The sequence below is a fragment of the Gnatocerus cornutus genome, chromosome 8, assembly GCF_029298725.1.
Source record: "Gnatocerus cornutus isolate USDA-ARS CGAHR chromosome 8, icGnaCorn1.1, whole genome shotgun sequence".
Lineage (NCBI taxonomy): Eukaryota > Metazoa > Arthropoda > Insecta > Coleoptera > Tenebrionidae > Gnatocerus > Gnatocerus cornutus.
Genome location: NC_142240.1, coordinates 1,817,537 through 1,839,982, shown reverse-complemented (window position 1 = coordinate 1,839,982; position 22,446 = coordinate 1,817,537). Strand labels below are relative to the sequence as shown.

Here is a 22,446-nt window from a genome sequence, read left to right as displayed (position 1 = left end):
TGATTTTCTGTTGTATTGAAAAAATGTGGAAAATAACCTTTTTTAAGTTCGTTTAGGCCGAATGTTTTGGGGAAGTTTTTTAAAGGTCCTTGAACAAAATTACTACTATCAATAATTCTTAAATTAATTGATTTTATTTCCATTAACATTATTTTAGATCCATTATATATGCAGAAAGGTTTAATACCGTTTTCAACGCAATATTTTAGAATAAAGTAAGAATCATAACCTTTGCCATAATGTGCAATAGCTGTGTATCCTTTATGATCTCTAGAAACTAACCATTTACAGAAATCTTTGTTAGTCTTAAAAGAATCAACATTACCGTAAAAATCGTGAGCTATAACTAAATTAGGTACGTGTTTGCCCGTTTCTTGCATCGCTTCGTAATCAAAGAATAAATATTTTTGTGTGTAAGAGCATTTAGTTGTATTAAATGAACATCCGCAATTAAGACATTGATAACCGTTTTCGTTCTTTGTCTTCGACTCCGGGATCTTTAAATCCCCTCGTGAATCGTCTTTGACTTGTGCTCCGCACCCTTTGGTGAACTCTGGGCCTGCGGCGCAGTAGTCCCCTTCGGGGACGCTGGCCCTGCCAGTCTTTCTTGGTATTTTAACACAATTTTTACATTCTTTACATTGATAAATGTGATATTTTACTCTTTTGTTCGTTTTATCAGGAAAAGTTACTGTACAACCTTCTCTATCACAATTTTTACAACCTCTTACTTTGTATTCTTTACTACCGTCTTCGGATTTGCCTCTGGGCATGCTACGCACTAGTCCACTGTGTGGACGCTGGCCCTGCCAGTCTTTTATTTTAGTTTGACAGATTCCACCTTTTTGCCGCTTCCATTGCATGTAACATTTATGTTTACGTATTTCAACCTCTTTATAACAATTTCTACATTTTTCCCAGCCACATTTGTGTTCTTTACTACCCTCTTCTATCATTTTATTACCTCTTTCAATAAATTTATTACATTTTTGGACCATTTTCGGTTTTGTACAAATCGGCTTCGCCTTCATGAGTGGATAGAGTCCACGAATTAATCTATTTCCTTCTTCAATCATTTTTTTACCTTCGTCAACCATTTTATCACCTCTTTTGAGTATTTTATTACACTTTAAGCATTTATGAAATCTTTCACAAACTTCAGAATGATTTTCTAAACATTCTTGATTAAAACAGTATCTATTGCATTTTTCGCAATATATTCTTTTAGCACAGTTCAGCAAAGCTTCACGATGAATCAAAGATTCAGAGTCTTCTTTGTGATTAGATTTGAAACACATTATGCATATTTTATCCTTTGTTTTGCATTTATGTTTATCTTTGTTTTGATATGGTTTATCACATTTTTTACAATAATAAGATTGACCATAGAAAGCTGTCATACTACCAATTGTATCAAAATGATTTCCATTTTTATATAAATATATTTTTATATCTTTTTCGGGCCCCGAATATATTATGGAATTAAAGCATTCCGCTGCTACGACTTTTATTTGAATATTTAATACTTTTTCTATACTTGCAATATCATGTAAGGTAAAATACTCTTCATTATATTCTCCAAGCTGATTACATAGCTCTTGAGCTAAAGTTGTTTGTAAATTTCTTCCCATTCTTATATATTTTAATTCATTATCATTATATTCCTTACCGAGTATAATGTTTGTATGATAAGTTAATCCAACAATAACGGCTCTTGGACAACATAATCTATCTTTATTTTTTATTTGTGTTATACTTTTCTTTGTTCTTGAGTCTTCTGCTATATTTAACAATCTTTTCGCATTAGTGGCACCTCTAGGCATATTAACTACTTCTACATTAAATGTACAAGTGTATATATCTAAATCTTGATTTGAAGTTAAGATACTTTGAATTTTGTTTAATAAATTATCAATTTCAGAAGTTCTTGATAATCCGGTGGCAATAGGTGTCCAAAGATGGGTGTGGTTAACTACTATATTTAATAAGTCTCCTTCTTTGAATTTTGTTTTCTCTTTTACTATTTCAATCATTTCATTTAAACCCTCTCTAATGACAGTAATTTTTTTCATAATTATGTCAGAAACATCGGACTCTAACGATTCTTCTTCATCTTTCAATAATATAATTTTATAGTAAACTTTATGTGTATTCCATTTTTTGCTGTATTCAGCTTTTGTTTCTATTATTTTAAATTTAGGTTTTTTTGAAAACTCTGTAAAATAATCATCTTCGATTGCAAAAGGTTCCTCACCAATTTTTTGTAATAATTCTGCTTTCTTCATTTTTGAGTAACCTTTGATATTCTTTTCTTTGGCAAGTTTTCTTAGTTCTTTCAACGTTTTATTTTGAGTCGATTTCTCTAATATTTCCTTCAATATTTCTTCTAAACTTGACAATTCAATTTCATTAAGAAGTGTGTTTAAATTATCATTGTTTACATTATCTGAAATTTGTTTCAATAGATCTATTTTTTACTATTTCTCTTTATGTTTAAGTTTAGTTTGCTAGCAATTGATTTTAATTTTTTAATAGTAACCCTGCTTAATTTTCTATGCCAATCTCCAGCATCCGACTCTTCTTTTAGAATTAGCCGTATAAGAACTGATTTAGTCTTTGAGTTATATTTTGAATAGTTCTTTAAGCCCTGTTTTTTTGCAATAGATTTTAATTTTTTTAAGCTTAGCTTATTTAGTACAGATTCATTATTTGACGGTAGTGGTAAAAAATATTTATCCATCCAAGACGATTTATGAGTTGAAGATGAACTAGAAGACGATTCTGGTTCGACATCTTTATTAATTTGTTCAATTATTTCACCCACTTTTTTTAAATCCCCTTTAGTATGTTTTACAATTCCCTCAAGACTCATTTTAAGAAGTTGATCTTTCTGCATTTCCATTTATAAGAAAAAAGTTTTTGCAAAATATTTTTTTCAAAACTCTTAAACTTTATCAATGATTATAATATGTTAGTAAGATATGTTTTGGATAGTATTGCTTTCCTACTAATTTACCGCACTTACATAATACTTTTTTACCTCTATATTGTTTATTCCAACATATGTTACACAAAGTTGAATAACCACCTTTGCTTTTTTTATTTGGATAAAAATTGTCCAAATCTTTTTCAGTATTGCAGTTGTTACAAACTTTTTTATCCATTTATTAGGAAGATATTATTTCATAATAAATGACTCATAATACCAAAAGGGAACAGTCAGCTAAACAAAAGATAAACATAATAATTAAAAAAGATTACACATTAACAGAGTCTAGTATTCCGTCAGTGAAGAATTTAAATAATATGCGATCAAGACAATTAGCATTAAATTTTTTAGCACAAAAAGGAGACCCTACTTCTAAAACTATTACCTTAAAAGAGTTTGCTAAACAGAATAAAATTGGTGAAAATACAATTAGGAATCAAATAAAATTTCTCACTGGTGAAACATTAATTAAACATAACAAAAAATCAAACAATATAGAACAATATAACAAAAAACAGAAACAAATTAAATCTAAACACAAATCAAACACATCCCAATCAGATTACAAAGCGTCCCTGAAAGCTGGCAGTACAAAAGAGGCTGAAGAAGAATTTGATAAAAATTTTAATAAGACTATAAATTCCCTATCTAATAAATAATGGCACTAATTGATGTTGCAGACAAAAATCAGGTAAAAATTATTCAAAATAGAATAAAAAAAGACTGCATTGAGTTTAATAATTTATCTGTTGGCAATAAAGTTAAAGCATCTAATCAATTGTATATGGAAAACAGAATTTTAAAAGAATTAGGAAATGCTGCAGTTGAAACAATAGAAAAGATGGATGAAGAAATCGAGCATAAAGATAACAAAATTAATGTATTGGAACAAGAATTAAAAGATGTAAATAGTTATGATGAGGAAAAAATAAACGCATTACTGAATAAAAATCCTGTTATTAGGTATAACAATAAAGAACGAGCAAAAAGACGTTTAGCAAACACTCTTTCTCTAGTTAATAAATGAATACAGCGAATTTATTAATCAAGGCAAACTTAAAGATTGTTGAATTAACAAAAGAAAAGAAAAAAATTATATATATTTTTATTTGTATTATTTCAATAATTCTTATAATAATGTTAGTTGCATTTCTGCTTCGTATATACCCTCTTTAATTTTTTCATCATTAAGATCAGAAACAAAATAAATCCAAACATTGTATACACGTTTTTCTACAACTGTAAATATTTCTTCTGTCCAATTTGTTTTTAATTTGTTACGATATACGTCAACCATATTTGATAATCTAACTCTATCGCCAACTTCAAATTTTGGTTTTTTATTTGTTAATGTAATCACATATACGGTTTCTAATAATTTTCTTTCATTTCCTTTATTTACAGCCTTTGGTTTCATTTTAATAGTAGTATGATAAGAATTGTTATAAGATTTTATAATTTTTGGAAGTGGTGAAATCCAATCAAAGCTGTTATATAATATTGGTTTGAATTTATTTCCTAAAGTACGGTTGAATCTTTCAACAAAGAAAGCCTTATTTTTTGTCCCTGTGCTATAAAGATTGATATTGTATTTATTTAAAACGATCCTCATATCTTTATTATAAAACTCTTTTCCTTTATCAGTATGTAAATTTTTCGGCGGATTGTGTTTATCTTTAATCGCTTGTTGTATGATTTTTAAAAATGCATTAGCTACTTCTAATCCTGATTTAGTTTTTAAAGGTTCTACCCATACAAATTTAGAAAAGGTGTCTTCAGCAACTAGAATATAGATAAATCCCTTGTTAATCTTTTTAAATTTATTAAAATCATTCGTCTTCGCCTTTGGCTCTTTTGTTCTTAAATTATAACTTGGATCTTCTGATTTACCTTTTGGTCTATAGAAAACATAAATATCTATTTGCCAAGTATCATCAATACCTTTGTGTTGGAATGCTCGTGTTTCATAGTTTTTCCTAGCAGGTTTGAATAATTCAATAATTAAAATATCTTCAGGTGATTTTGAAAAATTATTTTTCACTGATTGACAATTTCTGCAAGTTGATATTCTTCTCCAGCGTTTATATTTTACAATAAATTCCCTTCGGCCATGAGCGCTTCGCACGAATTCTGGTTCTCCAATGGATTTAGTTTTCGTTTTGCATATTTTACAATAATCCATTTATTTGATCTTTTTATATGTACTTTTCTTTTTACCACATGCAGGACATAGTGATGAGAAATAATTTTTGCCCTTTTTATCTTCTTTAACAATTATATTTTTGTTACCTGTGTTTGTTTTACATTTAACACAATAAGTATTCATTTATAATTATGAAAATTATAAAGAGTTTAAAAATGTTTTCAAAAGTTCTTTCCGAGGTTCTTTCATTTCTTCATAAGGTAATTTTGTTAATAATATAATAGCAGTTTTTCGTAAAATTTCAACTTCTTCATCTTCTGTCAGATTAAGTTCAATTTGTTTACCATTTACTGTACAACAGAGAGTAGAGATACCATTTTCATTTAAGTTGATTACTATATTGTTTTCCATTTATATATGTTTTATTTTGTAAATAATTCAGGTGAAGCCGTCATGAGCGTCCACACAGTGGACTAGTGCGTAGCATGCGAAGCGATTGTGCATAGGTCAAAGACGTTATACAGAAAACTTGACTAGCATATAAAAGAAAATTGGAGTACTTAATAGATAAGGTTTATTATGGTTATAACCACCGAGATTTTCATCCGTGTTTACTTTTTCTTTTTTTATCATAAAAGATAGAAGATCAGATTCTCTAACAATAAATGGTTTAGAAACATCTATTGCTCCTTTATTATTACTGATATTCAAATCTTTCAAATTAGCCGTTGAGTAGAATTTTACAACTTCCACATCCATTGGCAATCTAATAAATCCTTCACCATCAAAATAAAGGAAAAGCACAGTAACAGCCTTTTGACCATCAACTTCTTTAATAAAACGAATTTTTCCTACAAACTGTAAAAAAGAATAATGTCCATAATTGATTAAGGTATCATCTAGTTGCCCTTTATTGACAACATCATACTTATCAATTGCATTAGCAGTTTTAACTAATCTTCTATTACCAATATCAATATATCTTCTTGTAGCGGTTAGATTCAATGAATCTTTTGTAATCATATTACTGAGCTCCGGTTTAACAATTTTTAAAACGCTTTCTGAATCATCTTTTTTAATCATATTACTGAGTTCAGGTTTAACGATTTTTAAAATACTTTGAGAATCATCTTTTGTAATCATGTTACTGAGTTCAGGTTTAACAATTTTTAGAATACTTTGAGAATCATCTTTTTTAATCATATTATCATTGACTTTATCCACAGTAGCATGCAAAACGTCCATTTCATGGACTAGTGCTTCGCGCGCACTATTCCACTTTGTGGACGCTGACGTTAAATATTGTAAATTAACAGCATCGCCAGGATTTTCAGGTTGCTTTACATTAACTAATTTGTGTCCTGCGATATCATAATCACCATTTTCTGTTAGATTAAATCCTATACCAGGTGGTCCTCTTGTTGATTTACCTCCTTTTTTTCTATTTTTTCTAAGAACGTATTCAGGCAAAGTCCTCACGAGCGAAGCGTATTCAGATGTCATCGTCTTCGACTCTAGATTGGTTTTACCAGTCATTTATGGGCGTAAAATTCTTCCTATATTTCATTTCAGGAGTTTTAAAATCAACAGTTAAGCAATCAAAAGATTTAATGTTATTTTCATAATATTCCCTAAGTTTCTTATCCAATCCCTTTTCTCTAAATATTAAACTTATATCATTACCATCACAGGATGGAAATATTGAAATATAATTACATTGTAAACGAATTGATTTTGGTACTCTATACCAATCCTGCGTTATATAAATCATTGAAGCATTCATTTTTCTTCCGCGTATAGCTAAATCTATCAGTTTCTTTTGATCTTTTTCCGTTACAAAATCATCAACAACAATCAAATTTTGTTTATCTCTATCTAGTTCGTCTACATCGACAATGTCTTCTATATCTGATGAAAAGTACGATTGTCCACGAATTTTTTCATCATCAAATACATTTTGTAATAATTGATAATACGGTTCTTCTAAATCTTTTGCATACAAATAAAAAGTATCAAAAAATAAATATTTTAAAAGATTGACAACAGTATTTGTTTTACCAGAACCACTTCGTCCTATAATTATTAATATAAAAGGCCATTTTGGCGCTAATTCATTAATGTTATAATATTCTTTTTCATCTGCTTTAATAAAATGAATAGGTAAAGAATCCATTTATTTATTTAAGACAAATAACTAGCCCGCTTTGTGGACGCTCATCGCTAAACCGCGTTAGCGCTAAAGTTAAAGCGTCGCGCTCTGAACATGTGCACACGCTTTCGCAGGGTGTTCGAATCCCCATTAAATAAGACACCAGTGCGAATTTTTTTATTTCATAATATTGTGTATTTGATAAGATTATATAGCTGATTAGATATTAGAATGCACGAGATCCAAATAGCTCAGTTAGTAAAGAGTTAGACAGATAATTACAAGGTTTTGGTTCGATCCCCATCGACGCCTTTTTTTATTGAGAATGCAGTTGTTCTTAAATCTGAACTGGCGAGATCTCGAGTGGCCATAGAGATTGAAGACCCACGAAGATTGACGGGCAACTGAGTGCTGCCAAATATTCTCAAAACATTTCTTGGTTTTGGGACTCTTCCATCTATTCATGACTTACAGTAATATCGAACAAGAATGACCTGTCCTGTTAATTCAGGATTCATGGTCGTGCCGATGATTCTCCTCGATAGACACATACCTATAAACGGTATAAGCTGTCGTGAAAGAGGAGATGCTGTAAGAATAGATCGGATTGTAGTCGAAATGAAAACGGGGAATGTTTTGCACTTTTTGGCAGCATAAAAAACAACATCGGGAATATTTTTTTTCACTATATATAAATGACTAGCACTGATAGTAAAACGTCTACAAAGCCTGGCAAAGTGTCCCCAAAGCGGACTAGTGCGCGCGAAGCACTAGTCCATAAAATGGACGCTTCGCATGCTGAAATAATTGACGCTATTTTAAAAAATCGTAAAATAATAAAAAACAGGATCCATTTAAAGCAATTTAAAGAAAATTTAACAAAGGAAGAAATTAAAAAACTACAGAAGCCTATAACTGATAAACTTGATAATATTACTGAATTCGCTTCGCTCATGAAGGCTTCGCCCGAATTTACGCAACGAATTCTTATGAGCGAAGCGGATTCAAAAAATGTTTCAAAGAATGCAGAAAGCGATGATGTAAGCGTCCCTGAAAGGGACTACGGCTCCGCAGGCGAATCAGATCAATTATTATCATTACCGAAATCACCTTCTGTGCATACCGCAATTTTGAGTTTAGATCCGGATAAAGATTTAAATTTTGATATTATTGAAAAAAAATTTAAATTTGAAAAACCTTCACATTTATTATCGTTAGACATTAGAAATCGAAATACAAAAATTGATACAACTATACCCGAAATATCAACTAAATTAAAATCATTAAATGCACACATTACAAATGCAAAGAAATCACAAGAGCAAGAAAAAATTGATAATTTACAATATGTGTATTCACAGTTGAAAAAATATAAACGTGCTTTAGAAGATATTCGAAAAATTCCTTTCTATGAAAGACAGCAAACAGGAAGCAGTATTTTTTCAGATCCGAATGAAATGGTAGAACGTCTTGATCTATTAATAGCGTCAAAAAATGCTGGAAATGATTCAATTGAAGTATATAATGAATGCGTAGAAATACTTGATAAATTGTTTAAAATGAAACTTATAAAAAAGTCAGATCACAAAAAGATATTCACGACACTTGGCATGCTTTTTTAAACTGAATAAATGAGCCTAATACACATCAGATCTAAAGAAAATGATTTTGAAATCAGTTATTCTGAAAATCCTATTAATTTATCCGGATTAAAAGGTGAAATTGCTTTAAAAACAGCAAGTCTCTGGTATAGTTGGGATAACATTACTGAAGAGTATAAAAATAATGAAATAAAATACAGGTCGTCCCTAAAGGGACTAGTGCCCCGTATGTCTAAGGACCCTCGTGAGCATAAACAAAATGAAATTAGAAAAGATGGGGTTCGGGTTGAACAGGATTGGAAAATATTAAAATTACCAAACGGTCTGTACGATGAAAATGAATTAAATAATTATATCCAAGAATATTTTGGAACGTTTGAAACACCTCCGTTTTATTTTGAGGTAAATTATGCAACTAATCGTTTTATGCTAATTATACGCGACATAGATTGTGAAATTGACTTTTCCCACGGAAAGATTCATGAGCTTTTAGGATTTGATAAAAAAATATATAAACAAGTGTAATTCGATTTTTTACGCTTAAATGCTGAATTTACGAAACCAACCCTCATTACAGGGTTGTACTCATTTTCTTTCCTTGAAAGGGTACTTCTAACTACCAACACAATGCTACTTGACTCACCCCTTCCGGAACACCCTTATTTAGTCAGGTCCGGGCTTAGCTCGACTGGGAAGTCACGGAATTCTCGCAACAAAACATATTGCCACCTGCCTTATCGGCCTTAATCATTTATTAGTGAAATAACTTACCGGGGGAGCTCCGCCCCCTGCCCCATCGCTAGATAGCGGCTCGGATTACTGGCATTGACCCCTTTTTCTGCAACTGAAGGACACCCATGTTCTCACTCCGACCCTGGTGACATCTTGACCTCTTTTTCTTTCTTCGAGTACGGCAAAGTCAACCATTACCGTACCCACCCGCGTACTGGAAATTAACCATCCAGCACGCTACCTGGAAGTCAGCCATCCAGGCCTTCTGGAAGTAAACCATCCAGGCCCTCTGGAAGTCAGCCATCCAGCTCTCTGGAAGTAAGCCATCCAGCCCGACATGTAGCCCCTCGCCTTCTGGAAATCTACCATCCAGAACACTTCCTGGAAATCAGCCATCCAGGCCGCCTGGAAGTCAACCATCCAGACACCACATGTCCCTCACTCAGCGCATTCTGGAAATCTACCATCCAGAACACTTCCTGGAAATCAGCCATCCAGGCATCCTGGAAATCAGCCATCCAGGCCCCGCACCGCGCACAACACTCCATTTCCACCTTCCTCTCCTACGGTCAATTCTTCACTGCCTTAAGCCACACATTCTGACGTCATTCACCCCAACCCGGGGTGCGCACAAGTTACTGAGCCAATCCAAGGGCTCTTAATTACAACATTAATGACTCCCAGTTACGTCATCACCATTATTACTAATACCACAATTTTATCGTCTTACATTCGGCCAACCTGACAAAAATCTCGCCCTCGAGATGGTTAGTTCTCAACTCGCTGCTCAGACACACTTTGCCAGTGCTCAACATGCTAACGCTCCTACTAGTGTCTATCTCTCACCCTTTAGTGCAACTCACACTGCTTGCTACCTTGTCGTCTACCATCGCCTTTTCCCTTCATCACATGCCACTGTCAACCTTAGCTCGACCTTTAAAACCACATTGATCATGATCTTTGTTTTTGTCATTGTACTAGTACTAGATTTTCGACTTTTGAGGTGATCACCTATTTCATTTTGTTTGGCCAATTCAAGATTTTGTCTTTTTTGTTAAAACAAAAATTCAAAGCTAATCAATTTTGCCCCAAATGAACCTAAGTTAACGTAAAATAACCTAACCTTGAGTTCTAAACTAGAAAATATTCAATTTTCCTAACCATATTCTCTACAACCTTTCATGTCTACAACCTAAGGTTTCGATCTTAAGGTTCCGATTCAACGATTCTTTTGGTAATTCCATTAACCATTTCAGCCCTTTACTCTTCATCCTTACATGTTCAAGAATTCCAGCCTTTTCCAAAGCCCACATTTCCAATTTCCAAAGTGCAAGCTTTTATTAGAAACTCTCCACCATCATTTTGGAACCACTTGTCGTAAGCTTCTGCAAACCTCCTGACGACTTCAAATTTTTTTTGAGTTCCCAAATTCCATACAACATTTACCACAATTTGCTCTTCTTGCGGTAACCTTTTCTTGTTATGGTCTCATGCGTCTTCACAGATTTTCAACACGGCAATCCTTTTGACATTGCCCACCAACTTTAACAACACTTTGTTGACTTCCAGATTTTCATGGTCAGATTGGATCGTTCCATAGAAATTTGAAATTTCTGCGTATCTGTCACCCCTTTTCTTTGGAGTATCTTCATCAAAAGGATGAGTACTGTCACTTAACAGTTTAGAGTTGTCAAAAAAGAAACTTCTCAGACTCTGACGTTTAACAAAGTTCTCTTGAAGGTAAAACTTAATCGCATGCTGATGTACTGGTTCCACCATCCATTGGTAACGTCTGCTAATTAATACAGTTTTCGAAATTAGCGGATGAATTTATCTAAACATTCTGTTTGCAAAGAATGTCATTTTTCAACTTCAAAGAGTGTTCCTCTTTCACTTTAACTATTTGGAGGTTTCAGTAATTTCGCTTCCATTAAATTTACTGGCGGTTCGTGAAATCCGAAAATCCACAGTTCCAGTTGAATTACTTTCAATTAAAGGCGGTATACAATTAGTAGTGTATCAATTTCGCATTCTGTCCTTTACAAGCCTTTTTCATTTCGGATCGTGCTTTTCTTCCGGTACGACCATGTTTCACACGTACGCCTCTGTCTTGCTCTAGCGATTCGATCTCCAAGAAGAATCAGCTGCTCAATGTTGTACACTTTTAATTTTCAATCTCTTGTCGGTCTTGTGACGTTTTTTTCTTTTCGAACTTCCCTGACGTACACACATCTTCAACAATTTTGCTGATTCCATTAATTAATTTCACCTAGATAATTTCGCCCATTGTCCTTGAAACGGGTGGCGGCACCTCCACCATTTCGCCAACATTTTGTTCTTTGTTGTTGCGTACTTTGTTTTACTGAAGTCAATTCGACTGTCGTAGTTAAGCGGGTTATCACCAGTCAATGGCAGTTAAACAATTTACTCCAACACTGATCAATTTATCAATCGCATTTCGATGATCTTGATTAACGATCCGCCAATACTCCTGGACTGTCGCGCGTTCAAGTTTGAGCGTCCAATGATGTTTAGAACAGGTGTTTCCTCTTTTCTTGTGGAAACTGATTTCCCGATCAAGGTAACCAAAACTCATTATCAAACGATGCCGTCGCGATTTATGCAGAAATGACGTCTCAACTGATTCCATCTGAGTCTAGGTTAAAAGCGTATGCTCTTCTTCAGTTAACAATTGCAGAGAACGCTTTGTTTTATTTGATTCGTCTTCTTAATCGTCTCAATTCAGTTCTTGAATTTAATCACCTTCGACATGCTTGACATTAATGCATTAGTCACATCCCCCGATACTGATTTCCATGTAGTACCTTGATGATACGCCACTGGAGAAGACGTTATCGCCATTTCCTACCCTTCTCGCACTTTACGGTTTGTTGTCTTCGAATTTCGGTGCAATGCCCTCAAAGCACCCTAATTCGCTTCACATCGGTTTCCAACGAACACGTGTCTCTTCAGGTACTTCAATGTCGTCGCTCCTTCGAGAATCCGATTACATTTTGAATGTGATTTTCTTCGCGCAATGACGACTGATTTCGCATCCATGAGTACTTTGCAATCCACTTGCAATTTCGTTCAGTATTATGAGTGGTCACTGTCGTCATAGATGCAGTATGGTCAACATTCTCATCTAAAGCATTAAAATGTCGCCAACTATTTTTCATTGCTTGCCAGTCAACTGTGTGAACCTCCTTTTCAAATTGTGGAGCGTCTTCTTATCACGAGGTGCCCTTTAGTAGAGTCCTTCAAATTTCTCTACCTTCAATTCGTGTCGGTTAACCCTTTTGACCTTTGGCTTGGGTTGTTTCCTTTTTCTAATAAGAATTGGTCCAGCTGATGTTCGCATATTCGAACATTCAACATCTGGTCGATTCCCATTCGGTACCTGCTTCGTTCCGCCCCATCAGCTGATCGACCCTTATTGCGCTGATGTCTTGCAGACTCCGAAATTATGCTTTCGAAGCGCTATCATTGTCTCTGTTACTTTACGCAATTTCTCGGTGCTTTCTTTTCTTCGAATTTAGCGATTGACCGCACCAAACGTTAAGTAGGCCATTATGTGTTAATCCGCTTCGGTGTTAATCAAAGGGTTGAAGATGAAGACAGATTTTGGACTTCGCACGTTTCGATATCACCATCGACATTATTCGGCGGGTAGTTAAATCGCACATCGATGCAACTTGAATCTCGTTGATGCGCCCCAGCTTCCCGATTATCGTTTCATCTTCCCTTAAATTTGAAGAAAGTGTTTTTGATGTCATCATCGTCTTTAAACTTAACTCATTGCGGTACAATTGTACGAAATTTAACATTCTCTTCATTTCTTTAATTTCGGTTGATCGATGATTAACCTTTTACACCATTTGCAGCGTCCCTCGTCTAGGTGTTGGACTTTGCAGTCGTTCGATGATAACGATTGGTGATTTTTGGTGGACGATGAATCCAATTAATCGTCAATTGTTGTGCCAAAAATACACTCCACGTTAAATTCGCCAATTTTTACAGTCGGCAATTTGCAAAACTCAAAGCGTTTAATTTTGCACAGGATTCCTGACCATAACCCTTTCTCATTGTTTACCTCAGATTATTCGGACAGCCTTCTTCTTTTACTGCTTGAGGTAATTACAAAAACAGTTTGTTTCCTGATTGCTTCACTTGGCAATTCCTTGATTACCTCCTCTGGTCTCGTTGTTATTGATAAACGTGAAAGGGTTAAATTCAATGTTCTTGTTGAGTGTTGTTTAGTCTGAACCCTTACTAGCGTGACATCAATCACATAAATTGTAGTACCCTTACCGATCTCATCGTTCGGCACCCATCATTCATCACGGAGACAATCGTGATGTTACTTTATCGTACTTTGTTGCCCTTGAAGATTACGCGCCCTTTTAGTTCTTGATTCGGTACTTCCTATCCAGTGTTTTATCGCAATCAAATCAATTAATTTGAAACACCGATAGCCTCATGATTTACCCAATGTTTCGTTGTACAAAAACGATTACAGTTATTGTTCTCAATTCACGGTCAACCAAAAATGGTTCGCATCCCTTTTCCGGGTTATCGTGCTCGCAGCTGTTTGTTGGGGGAGTAGGCCATTAATGTGTCACGACCCAACACTTGTCCTTCAGCTGAAGAGTTCGATCTCAATCCAGCTCAATCGTACCAGAACCTTATCGTCGTAATCGTTTTACATGAAATTCATATTCATGTCTTACACCCTAATTAGCTAGACTGATGCAACAAAACCAAATCTTAACAGCATAAAAATTACATCACCCATTGTGGTACCAATTAATTTTTGCTAGTCAAGTTACTGTTTTATTATTTTCTATGTTGCCCTCTCTGTCATGACCATTAAGACTTTCTTACTTTACCCTTAAGTTAAAAACCGTCTCATGGTATTTTTCACACTAATTCTCCCAATACCAATAACTTATCGTCTGCTCTTAAGGAGTGAGACTGACGTTTATGTTTCGTTTTCTAACACCCTAAAACGAAGTGGTCGGCTAACATGGGAAACGTCTGGCGATTAGATACGGCGTGCACTAATAATTCTACACACATGCAGATCATGCAATGGCATTTTGGTATTATTAGAGATTTTTACACATGTAAGCGATTCGCAGCGTTACATTTATGTCAGGTAAAACCGTAAGACACAACCTTACAAGTCAAGTAGTACACAGTTGGTTTAGAGTACCCATTATTTTATTCAATGACACGCAAATTCAGATCCCACTTCTGAATTGTAATTCGATTTTTTACGCTTAAATGCTGAATTTACGAAACCAACCCTCATTACAGGGTTGTACTCATTTTCTTTCCTTGAAAGGGTACTTCTAACTACCAACACAATGCTACTTGACTCACCCCTTCCGGAACACCCTTATTTAGTCAGGTCCGGGCTTAGCTCGACTGGGAAGTCACGGAATTCTCGCAACAAAACATATTGCCACCTGCCTTATCGGCCTTAATCATTTATTAGTGAAATAACTTACCGGGGGAGCTCCGCCCCCTGCCCCATCGCTAGATAGCGGCTCGGATTACTGGCATTGACCCCTTTTTCTGCAACTGAAGGACACCCATGTTCTCACTCCGACCCTGGTGACATCTTGACCTCTTTTTCTTTCTTCGAGTACGGCAAAGTCAACCATTACCGTACCCACCCGCGTACTGGAAATTAACCAACCAGCACGCTACCTGGAAGTCAGCCATCCAGGCCTTCTGGAAGTAAACCATCCAGGCCCTCTGGAAGTCAGCCATCCAGCTCTCTGGAAGTAAGCCATCCAGCCCGACATGTAGCCCCTCGCCTTCTGGAAATCTACCATCCAGAACACTTCCTGGAAATCAGCCATCCAGGCCGCCTGGAAGTCAACCATCCAGACACCACATGTCCCTCACTCAGCGCATTCTGGAAATCTACCATCCAGAACACTTCCTGGAAATCAGCCATCCAGGCATCCTGGAAATCAGCCATCCAGGCCCCGCACCGCGCACAACACTCCATTTCCACCTTCCTCTCCTACGGTCAATTCTTCACTGCCTTAAGCCACACATTCTGACGTCATTCACCCCAACCCGGGGTGCGCACAAGTTACTGAGCCAATCCAAGGGCTCTTAATTACAACATTAATGACTCCCAGTTACGTCATCACCATTATTACTAATACCACATTTTTATCGTCTTACACAAGGAATAAACTATGCAACAAAAATTGGTAATATCACCAAAGATATTGATCAAATTTTGATTCACTGTTCCTTAATTTCATCTAGTTATCAAAACAATCTTAAAAGTGATCTTATATACGCTTTTACTCCAAATATTTCACCTAGATCTTTAATTAATATTGAGCCAACGCATCCAAAATATTTACCAATTAATCGTACGGATTATATATTTCATATTCGTAATTTCTGTTACAAATCAGTTAAATCGATTGATAAATTTTAATGGAGAGTGCTTAAATTTTGTTCTAGACATTCAGTAGTCCCCTTTGGGGACGCCTCTGGTCTTTCTTGTAGAATAAATGGCACTTGTCGTTCATAGAAAACAATTATTTCCGAAACAATATGGGTTTGGTCTTAAATATCACAGAGATATTAGAGGTGGAAATATTTTTCAATCTATAAAAAAATTTGCTATACCAGCATTAGGCTTCTTATATCGCAATATACTAAAACCTTTTTGGAAAAATAATAAAGAGGATATCATTCAAGGTGTAACTTCAGGGCTTAAAAATATAGCGTCTACATACGTAAAATCACCGCCGTTTTCTACATATAAAGAGGAAATTATAAATCCCATTCTAAACAAAATGAAAGAAAAAGCGTTGAATGAACATTTACGAGGTGATGGAATAAAAAAGGGCCTCATGGGCAAACCGAATCGATTGACTAAAAAATCGAAGGATATCATTAAAAATCTGCTGAAGGCTGAGGTTTCCTAAAAGACTTCGCCTTTGCCTGCGGAGTCTTCTTTTTATCTAAATAAATGGAAAACGTTGTAGACAATTTATGGCGTATTGATGAAATACCTGTAATTGATGAATCAACAAAAAGTTATACTTACAATGAAATAAGAGAAAGTAATGTCAATGTGAAAGAACTTGAACAGTATACGCTCGAAACTAACATAAGCGGATGGAAACATTTATCAGGTGCTTACATTTTTGTCAAATCTAAAATTAAAAACGATCCAAATAATTATGCAACTATATCAAACAATGGAATCAATGATTTTGACTATGTGAGGCTATTCTATGAAGAGGTATTAATAGAAGAAACAAATTATGTGGGTGTTGCTACGTTAATTTCAAATCTGATTGAATTTTCAGGAGATGTATCTGATACTTCAGCATCACAATTATGTTGGTATCCAGACACAGCAGATTCAGCAGATACATCTCAATATAAATATGATGCGCAAAATAAATCTGAAAAATTTAAAGATTTAGACGTTGATATAAAAACTATTATTTCAAAAATCACAAATAATTCTGCATTCAATAAAGGATATTTAGAGAGATGGTTATTAACAAAAGATGAAAAAACTATTACAAAATTTATTCCTTTATCTAAAATTTTCCGATTTGTACGAGACTGTAACAAAGTTTTGAATGGAAAAATTCGCATTGAATTACGTAAAAATCGAGTGAAAAATATATTACATGCTAAAGTTGATGGAAATTATGATTATGAAATATCTGATATTAGTTTGTGGATCCCAATAGCAAAACCCTCACTAGAAACTGAAAAAATATTATCTTCATTATTAGTTAGCAATTCTAACTTTCTTTGTGGATGGAATGCGCTGAACTGTTACCGTAGTAATTTGTGGTCTTCTGGAAGTGGAAACTGGCGCGTTGTAAATAATCAAAATAAAATATCTAGAGTTTTTATAGTTTTTTCTAGAGCTGAACGAAATGATAATTTTACCAAGACAATGATGATTTTTGATAATATGAATTTAGAAAGAATAAATATTAAAATCAATGGTACCCAACATCCTACTTATGAATATCTGGTGAATAATGAGGATTTACAACGTTTGTATGCCGCATTCCTTTCATGTAATTATAAAAAAGATTTGGATGAAGGTACGTGTGTTAGCTATAAAGATTTTTGTAACCGATATTTAGTTGTTGCTTTTGATGTAACAAAAGAAAATGATGAAAATTTATTTAGTAAAACAAAATCTTCTGAACTAGAAGTTAATTGGACATTAAAAGATTATCAAAATGTTAATTACTATATATATGCTGTAGTTGAATCTCAAAGAATTGCAAATATGAATATCATAGATGAAAAGATTTACTTGGAAATGAAGTAGCCTGCCTCACGAAGCGTCTTTGACTGGTGCGCGCGGAGCACTAGTCCATTTCATGGACGCTCTTTTTAATTAAATAAATGACTGATTATAAAGTATATTTATCACCTAATCAAATAAAGAAACTCCAAAGTTGCAAAGATAAAAGGATAGATTGTAATATAAGATTTGATTTAACAGAAAAAGCTAATAAAACTATTAAATTGAGAGAAAAACAGATTGATGAAATTAAAAAATGTAAAAAAGACAAGAAGAAATACTGTGATATCAAATTTTCTCCAACACAGATAGGTGGATTTTTACCTGCTTTAATTCCTGCAGCAATAGCTGTAGCCAAAGCATTGGGATTAGGTGCAGCTGGATATGCAGGTACTAAATTAGCACAAAAAGCCTTCGGAGATGGTTTAAAAAAGAATAAAAAAAAACGAAGAAGCCGAAGAAGCCGAACAAGTCGGAGACATATGGACAAGGAATAAAATTGATAGGAAAAGGGGGTTAAGTAATATAGAAATATCTGATATTATGAAAAATGAGAAAAATCATGAAGGTACGCGAAATTTTCGAGGTGTTTTTGCAATTGACATGTTACCAAAAAAAATTAGAAAAGATGAATCAGGCATAATTAATTTTCAACCCTCTAATCGTTACGGCTCACACTGGGTATGTTATGTAAACAAACCATATTTAAGAAATATTTTATATTTTGACAGTTTTGGTATTTCTCCACCAGAAAAAATTAAAACATATTTATTAAGTAGCGGAAAAAATATTGCGTGGAACAGCACACAATTGCAAATGAATTCTTCTGTTTTATGTGGCCATTACTGTATATACGTAATAATTAATGTAAACAGAGGCAAAGATTTTTATGATATATTATATTCTTTTAAACAGATACCGTGTAGCTTCAATGAGAAAAAATTCGTGGACATAGTCCACTCATGAGCTATTTCAATATTCGGTTATGCCTGCATGATGAATCTTTGATTCAGAATATTTGTATGTTATAAATGGAAAAATATCTACAAAAACGCTTGTATGTATACAGAAAAAGTTACATATATTTTTATAAAATTGGAATCGGATTATCTATTAGTAAATTATTATTTAGTGCATCGGGATTATCTTCGTTAGCCCTTCCTCCACTTGTTTGTTTATCTCTTGGTGCAGGGGTTATAGAAATATTAGATAAGAGGTTAAAAATATCAGAAAGAATTGAAGAATATAAGTTGATTTATAAATTTTATAGACAGTTATCACATTTGTATAAAGCTGGTAAAATAAACGAACAAGAAATAAATATACGTGAAGAGGAATTTGTCAGTAATTTTAATTATTTTCCCAGAGAGAAATACCTAGAAAAAGTTCACTTAAACGGTAATTAATGACTGGCACAGCCAGCCCAGAGCCGTAGGCGATGATTCTTATTGTAATAAATGAGATGTATTACTTCGGCTTTGCCTCTGGGCTGGCCCTGCCAGTCTTCGGTCTGCCAGTATTTTTTACTATTTCTCAGTATTTCATCTTTATCAGGTAGTCTCTTGGAAATGAATATTACTAACTATTTTGAGCAATTTGGGTATTCAGAGAGTAATGGATCATCATTAACAGAAACCAATGAAGCATTAACAAGGTTTCAAGAATTCTATAATTTACCAACTGATGGAACATTAAATCAAGAAACACTTGCTTTGATCAGTAAACCTAGATGTGGTGTTAAAGATAATCCTACTGCTTATAGAGTTCATACTAACAAATGGTCTAAAACAAATCTTAAATGGTATTTTTCATTAGCTACAAACGAAATGAAAGAATTAGCACAAAAAGCCTTTGATCAATGGGAATCTGTTTCAAATTTAAAGTTTAATTACAATAGCGTTAAACCGGACATACTTATTTCATTTTCTAATACGCTGTTTCAACATAATCATAATTCACGGTGTCAAAAAGGAATATGTTCTAGCAGTTTTGATGGAAAAGGTAATGTTTTAGCACATGGCTTCTTTCCAAATAATGATGAATGTCTAGGTATTCATTTTGATAAATCAGAAAATTGGTATTTTGGTGAATCAGGCAATACACCTGATGGCCAAACTAATTTTTATACAGTATTATTACATGAAATCGGACACACATTAGGTATTGAACATTCTGCAAATAATAATTCAATTATGTACGCCTATTATAAAGGTGATATTGATAAATTAACTCAAGACGATATGTGGGCAATTCAGTATTTATATGGAAGACCTGAACGATTAAAATATGAATTAATACCAACAACAACAACAGTTAAACCTAATGTAAGGCAAAGCGTCCCTGAAGGCCAGCCTAGAGGTGAAGCCGAAGTCGAAGGTATATTTGGTAATTTATGTGATTTTAATAATGAAATTGATACATTCTTAATTGCAAATCATCATATGTATATTTTTTATAAGAAATATGTTTGGTTAGTCAATTTAAAAGACATGACTTATGATAAAGAACCGAAATTAATTACAGATTATTTATATTTTTTACCAGTTGATTTTCAAGAAATTTCACATATTTATCAAAGACCTTCAGGGGATGTTTTAATAGTTGTAAAAAATTTATATTATTTAATTGATTTTCCAAGTTTTAATGTTAAAAGTGGATATAATGCTCGATCTATTGAAAATTTAGGAATACCAAAAGGAAAAAGAATTGATGCAATATTTAGAACTTATTCTGGAAAAACATATATATTTTATGATAAAGTCTTGTACATTGAGTTTGATGAGTGTCTGTTTAGATCAAAGAAAAATGGCCTTATTTCAGAATTATTTGCTGGAATACCTCCAAATATAAGCGGAGCATTCAGATATAGAAATTTATATTTCTTTAAAGATAAAATGTATTATGAATTTGATGATATTTCGAATACATTAGTTAAATCTGATAAATTTGACTTGACAGTTTTCGGATTTAAATGTGGACTTATCGATCAAATAATAAAACTAATTAATCGTCTGTGATTATTGGGTAAACACCGAATTTTCATGGCCGAATTTGTTAGGCCGAAATCGTATTCATATGTGTGCTGAAATAGCCCCAATAGAAAAACAGGACAAAATCCTTGAAAAAATGTTAATTTTAAAAAATACCTAAAAAACGGGAGTGTTTTCACGATTTTTCTGCTTTTCTGTTAACCCTTGAAAATCGGGGTGTTTTCCTTAAAAAGTAGCTGTGTTCTCAAGGGGCATTATTAGTACAAAATTCTAAACAGTGTAAAATCTTTGAAATCAAGGTAAAATTCCTAATTTTAAATGTTTTTAAAAGGGAAATTTGTTTGAACCAAACCGTATTCTTGTTTGAAAAAACGGTGTATTTTCCTTGAAATGGTGACTTTTTTGAAAAGGGTACGTTTGGAAAAACCGGTCAAATTCTTTAAAAATTTTAACTTTTCAAAAGTTATCTTGAAAACCAGGCTGAAATCATTAAAAATGTGTTGTGTTCTGAAGGGACCGTGTTAAAAATGTGTTGTGTTCTGAGGGGGCCTTGTTAGTAGTAAAAGCCATAGAAAACGTCAATAATGTAGATCTCAATAGTACGCCGAATAATTTTTTATTCGATTATTATCGGAGCACACCGCATGCAACTACAGTTTATCAAACGCTCTAGTGCGGATATGGCTTTGACTTTTTAAACCGTTTATAGCCACCTAACCGCAAACCCCCATATTCATAATAACCCTCTCAAGTGGTTGGGTCTCATCTGGCTTGAAATGAACCGCAATAAATATTCTCAATCTCTTTTCAAATATACAATTTAAAAGCGAATTACGAGTTATTGATGACTTTTTATTTTAAATCGTGCGTAATAGTCGTAATTTTGTATCCAGAAATATTTTTTGGGCATATTTTTACACTTGGTTCTACAGGGTGTTCAAAAAATGGCGGACCAACTATTCACTACGTGAATTTTCAGATAATAACTAGTAGCTAAATTTTTTTTTTTCAATTATTGAGTGCTTCGTTGAAAATCTACAGCCATTTAAAGGGGCGCTAATTATGGCACAAATTTTTCCTTATAATGAACTTAAGGCATACAAAATTCTACTAGAGTTCATGTTTTGGGTGACATTTACATACTTACAGTCTTTAAATGCCTTAAATGTTGATGCAAAACGTCATTTTGAACTTTTAAAATTAAGCTCAAAAGCACAAAACTAATCTGGCAACATTTCACTTCAAGAACTCAGTAATTAATTGTTGCCTAGTGCCTGACAATGACCATTTTTTTAGAAAAGTCAAACATTTTTTAGGTGTGACCAACTAGAGGAGTTTATTTCTCTAATGATGTATAATTTTGCTGTATTTACCGACATGTGAAGAAAACAGTCGAGAAGCAGTAAGGGAGTACGCTTGTGAATTTCTTAACCGGCAAATTTCCCCCAAGAATACTTTTCAACGAGTTCATCAACAGGTACGTGAGACGGGCCGATTGGAACCAAATTTATCAGGATCA

General features: G+C 33.7%; 1 protein-coding gene and 1 pseudogene across 1 annotated transcript; both read right to left on the bottom strand.

Annotated features, from left to right (window-relative positions):
* Positions 1-42: 42 nt before the first annotated feature.
* On the bottom strand, positions 43-2,902 carry LOC148169356 (uncharacterized; annotated as a pseudogene).
* A 2,746-nt stretch (positions 2,903-5,648) lies between these two features.
* Positions 5,649-6,635, bottom strand: LOC148169355 (uncharacterized). The gene is made up of 2 exons (XM_088044166.1): positions 6,404-6,635; positions 5,649-6,346 (listed from the first exon to the last, which is right to left on the bottom strand). Exons 1-2 carry the CDS (start codon positions 6,633-6,635, stop codon positions 5,649-5,651), a joined length of 930 nt encoding a protein of 309 aa, XP_087900292.1.
* Between the last annotated feature and the right edge of the window lie 15,811 nt (positions 6,636-22,446).

Coding starts and splice junctions, on each gene's coding strand:
- LOC148169355 (XM_088044166.1), bottom strand. CDS start 6,635: ATGACATCTGAATACGCTTCGCTCGTGAGGACTTTGCCTGAATACGTT. Junction 6,347..6,403: donor AGCGTCCACAAAGTGGAATA/GTGCGCGCGAAG, acceptor CTGTGGATAAAG/TCAATGATAATATGATTAAA.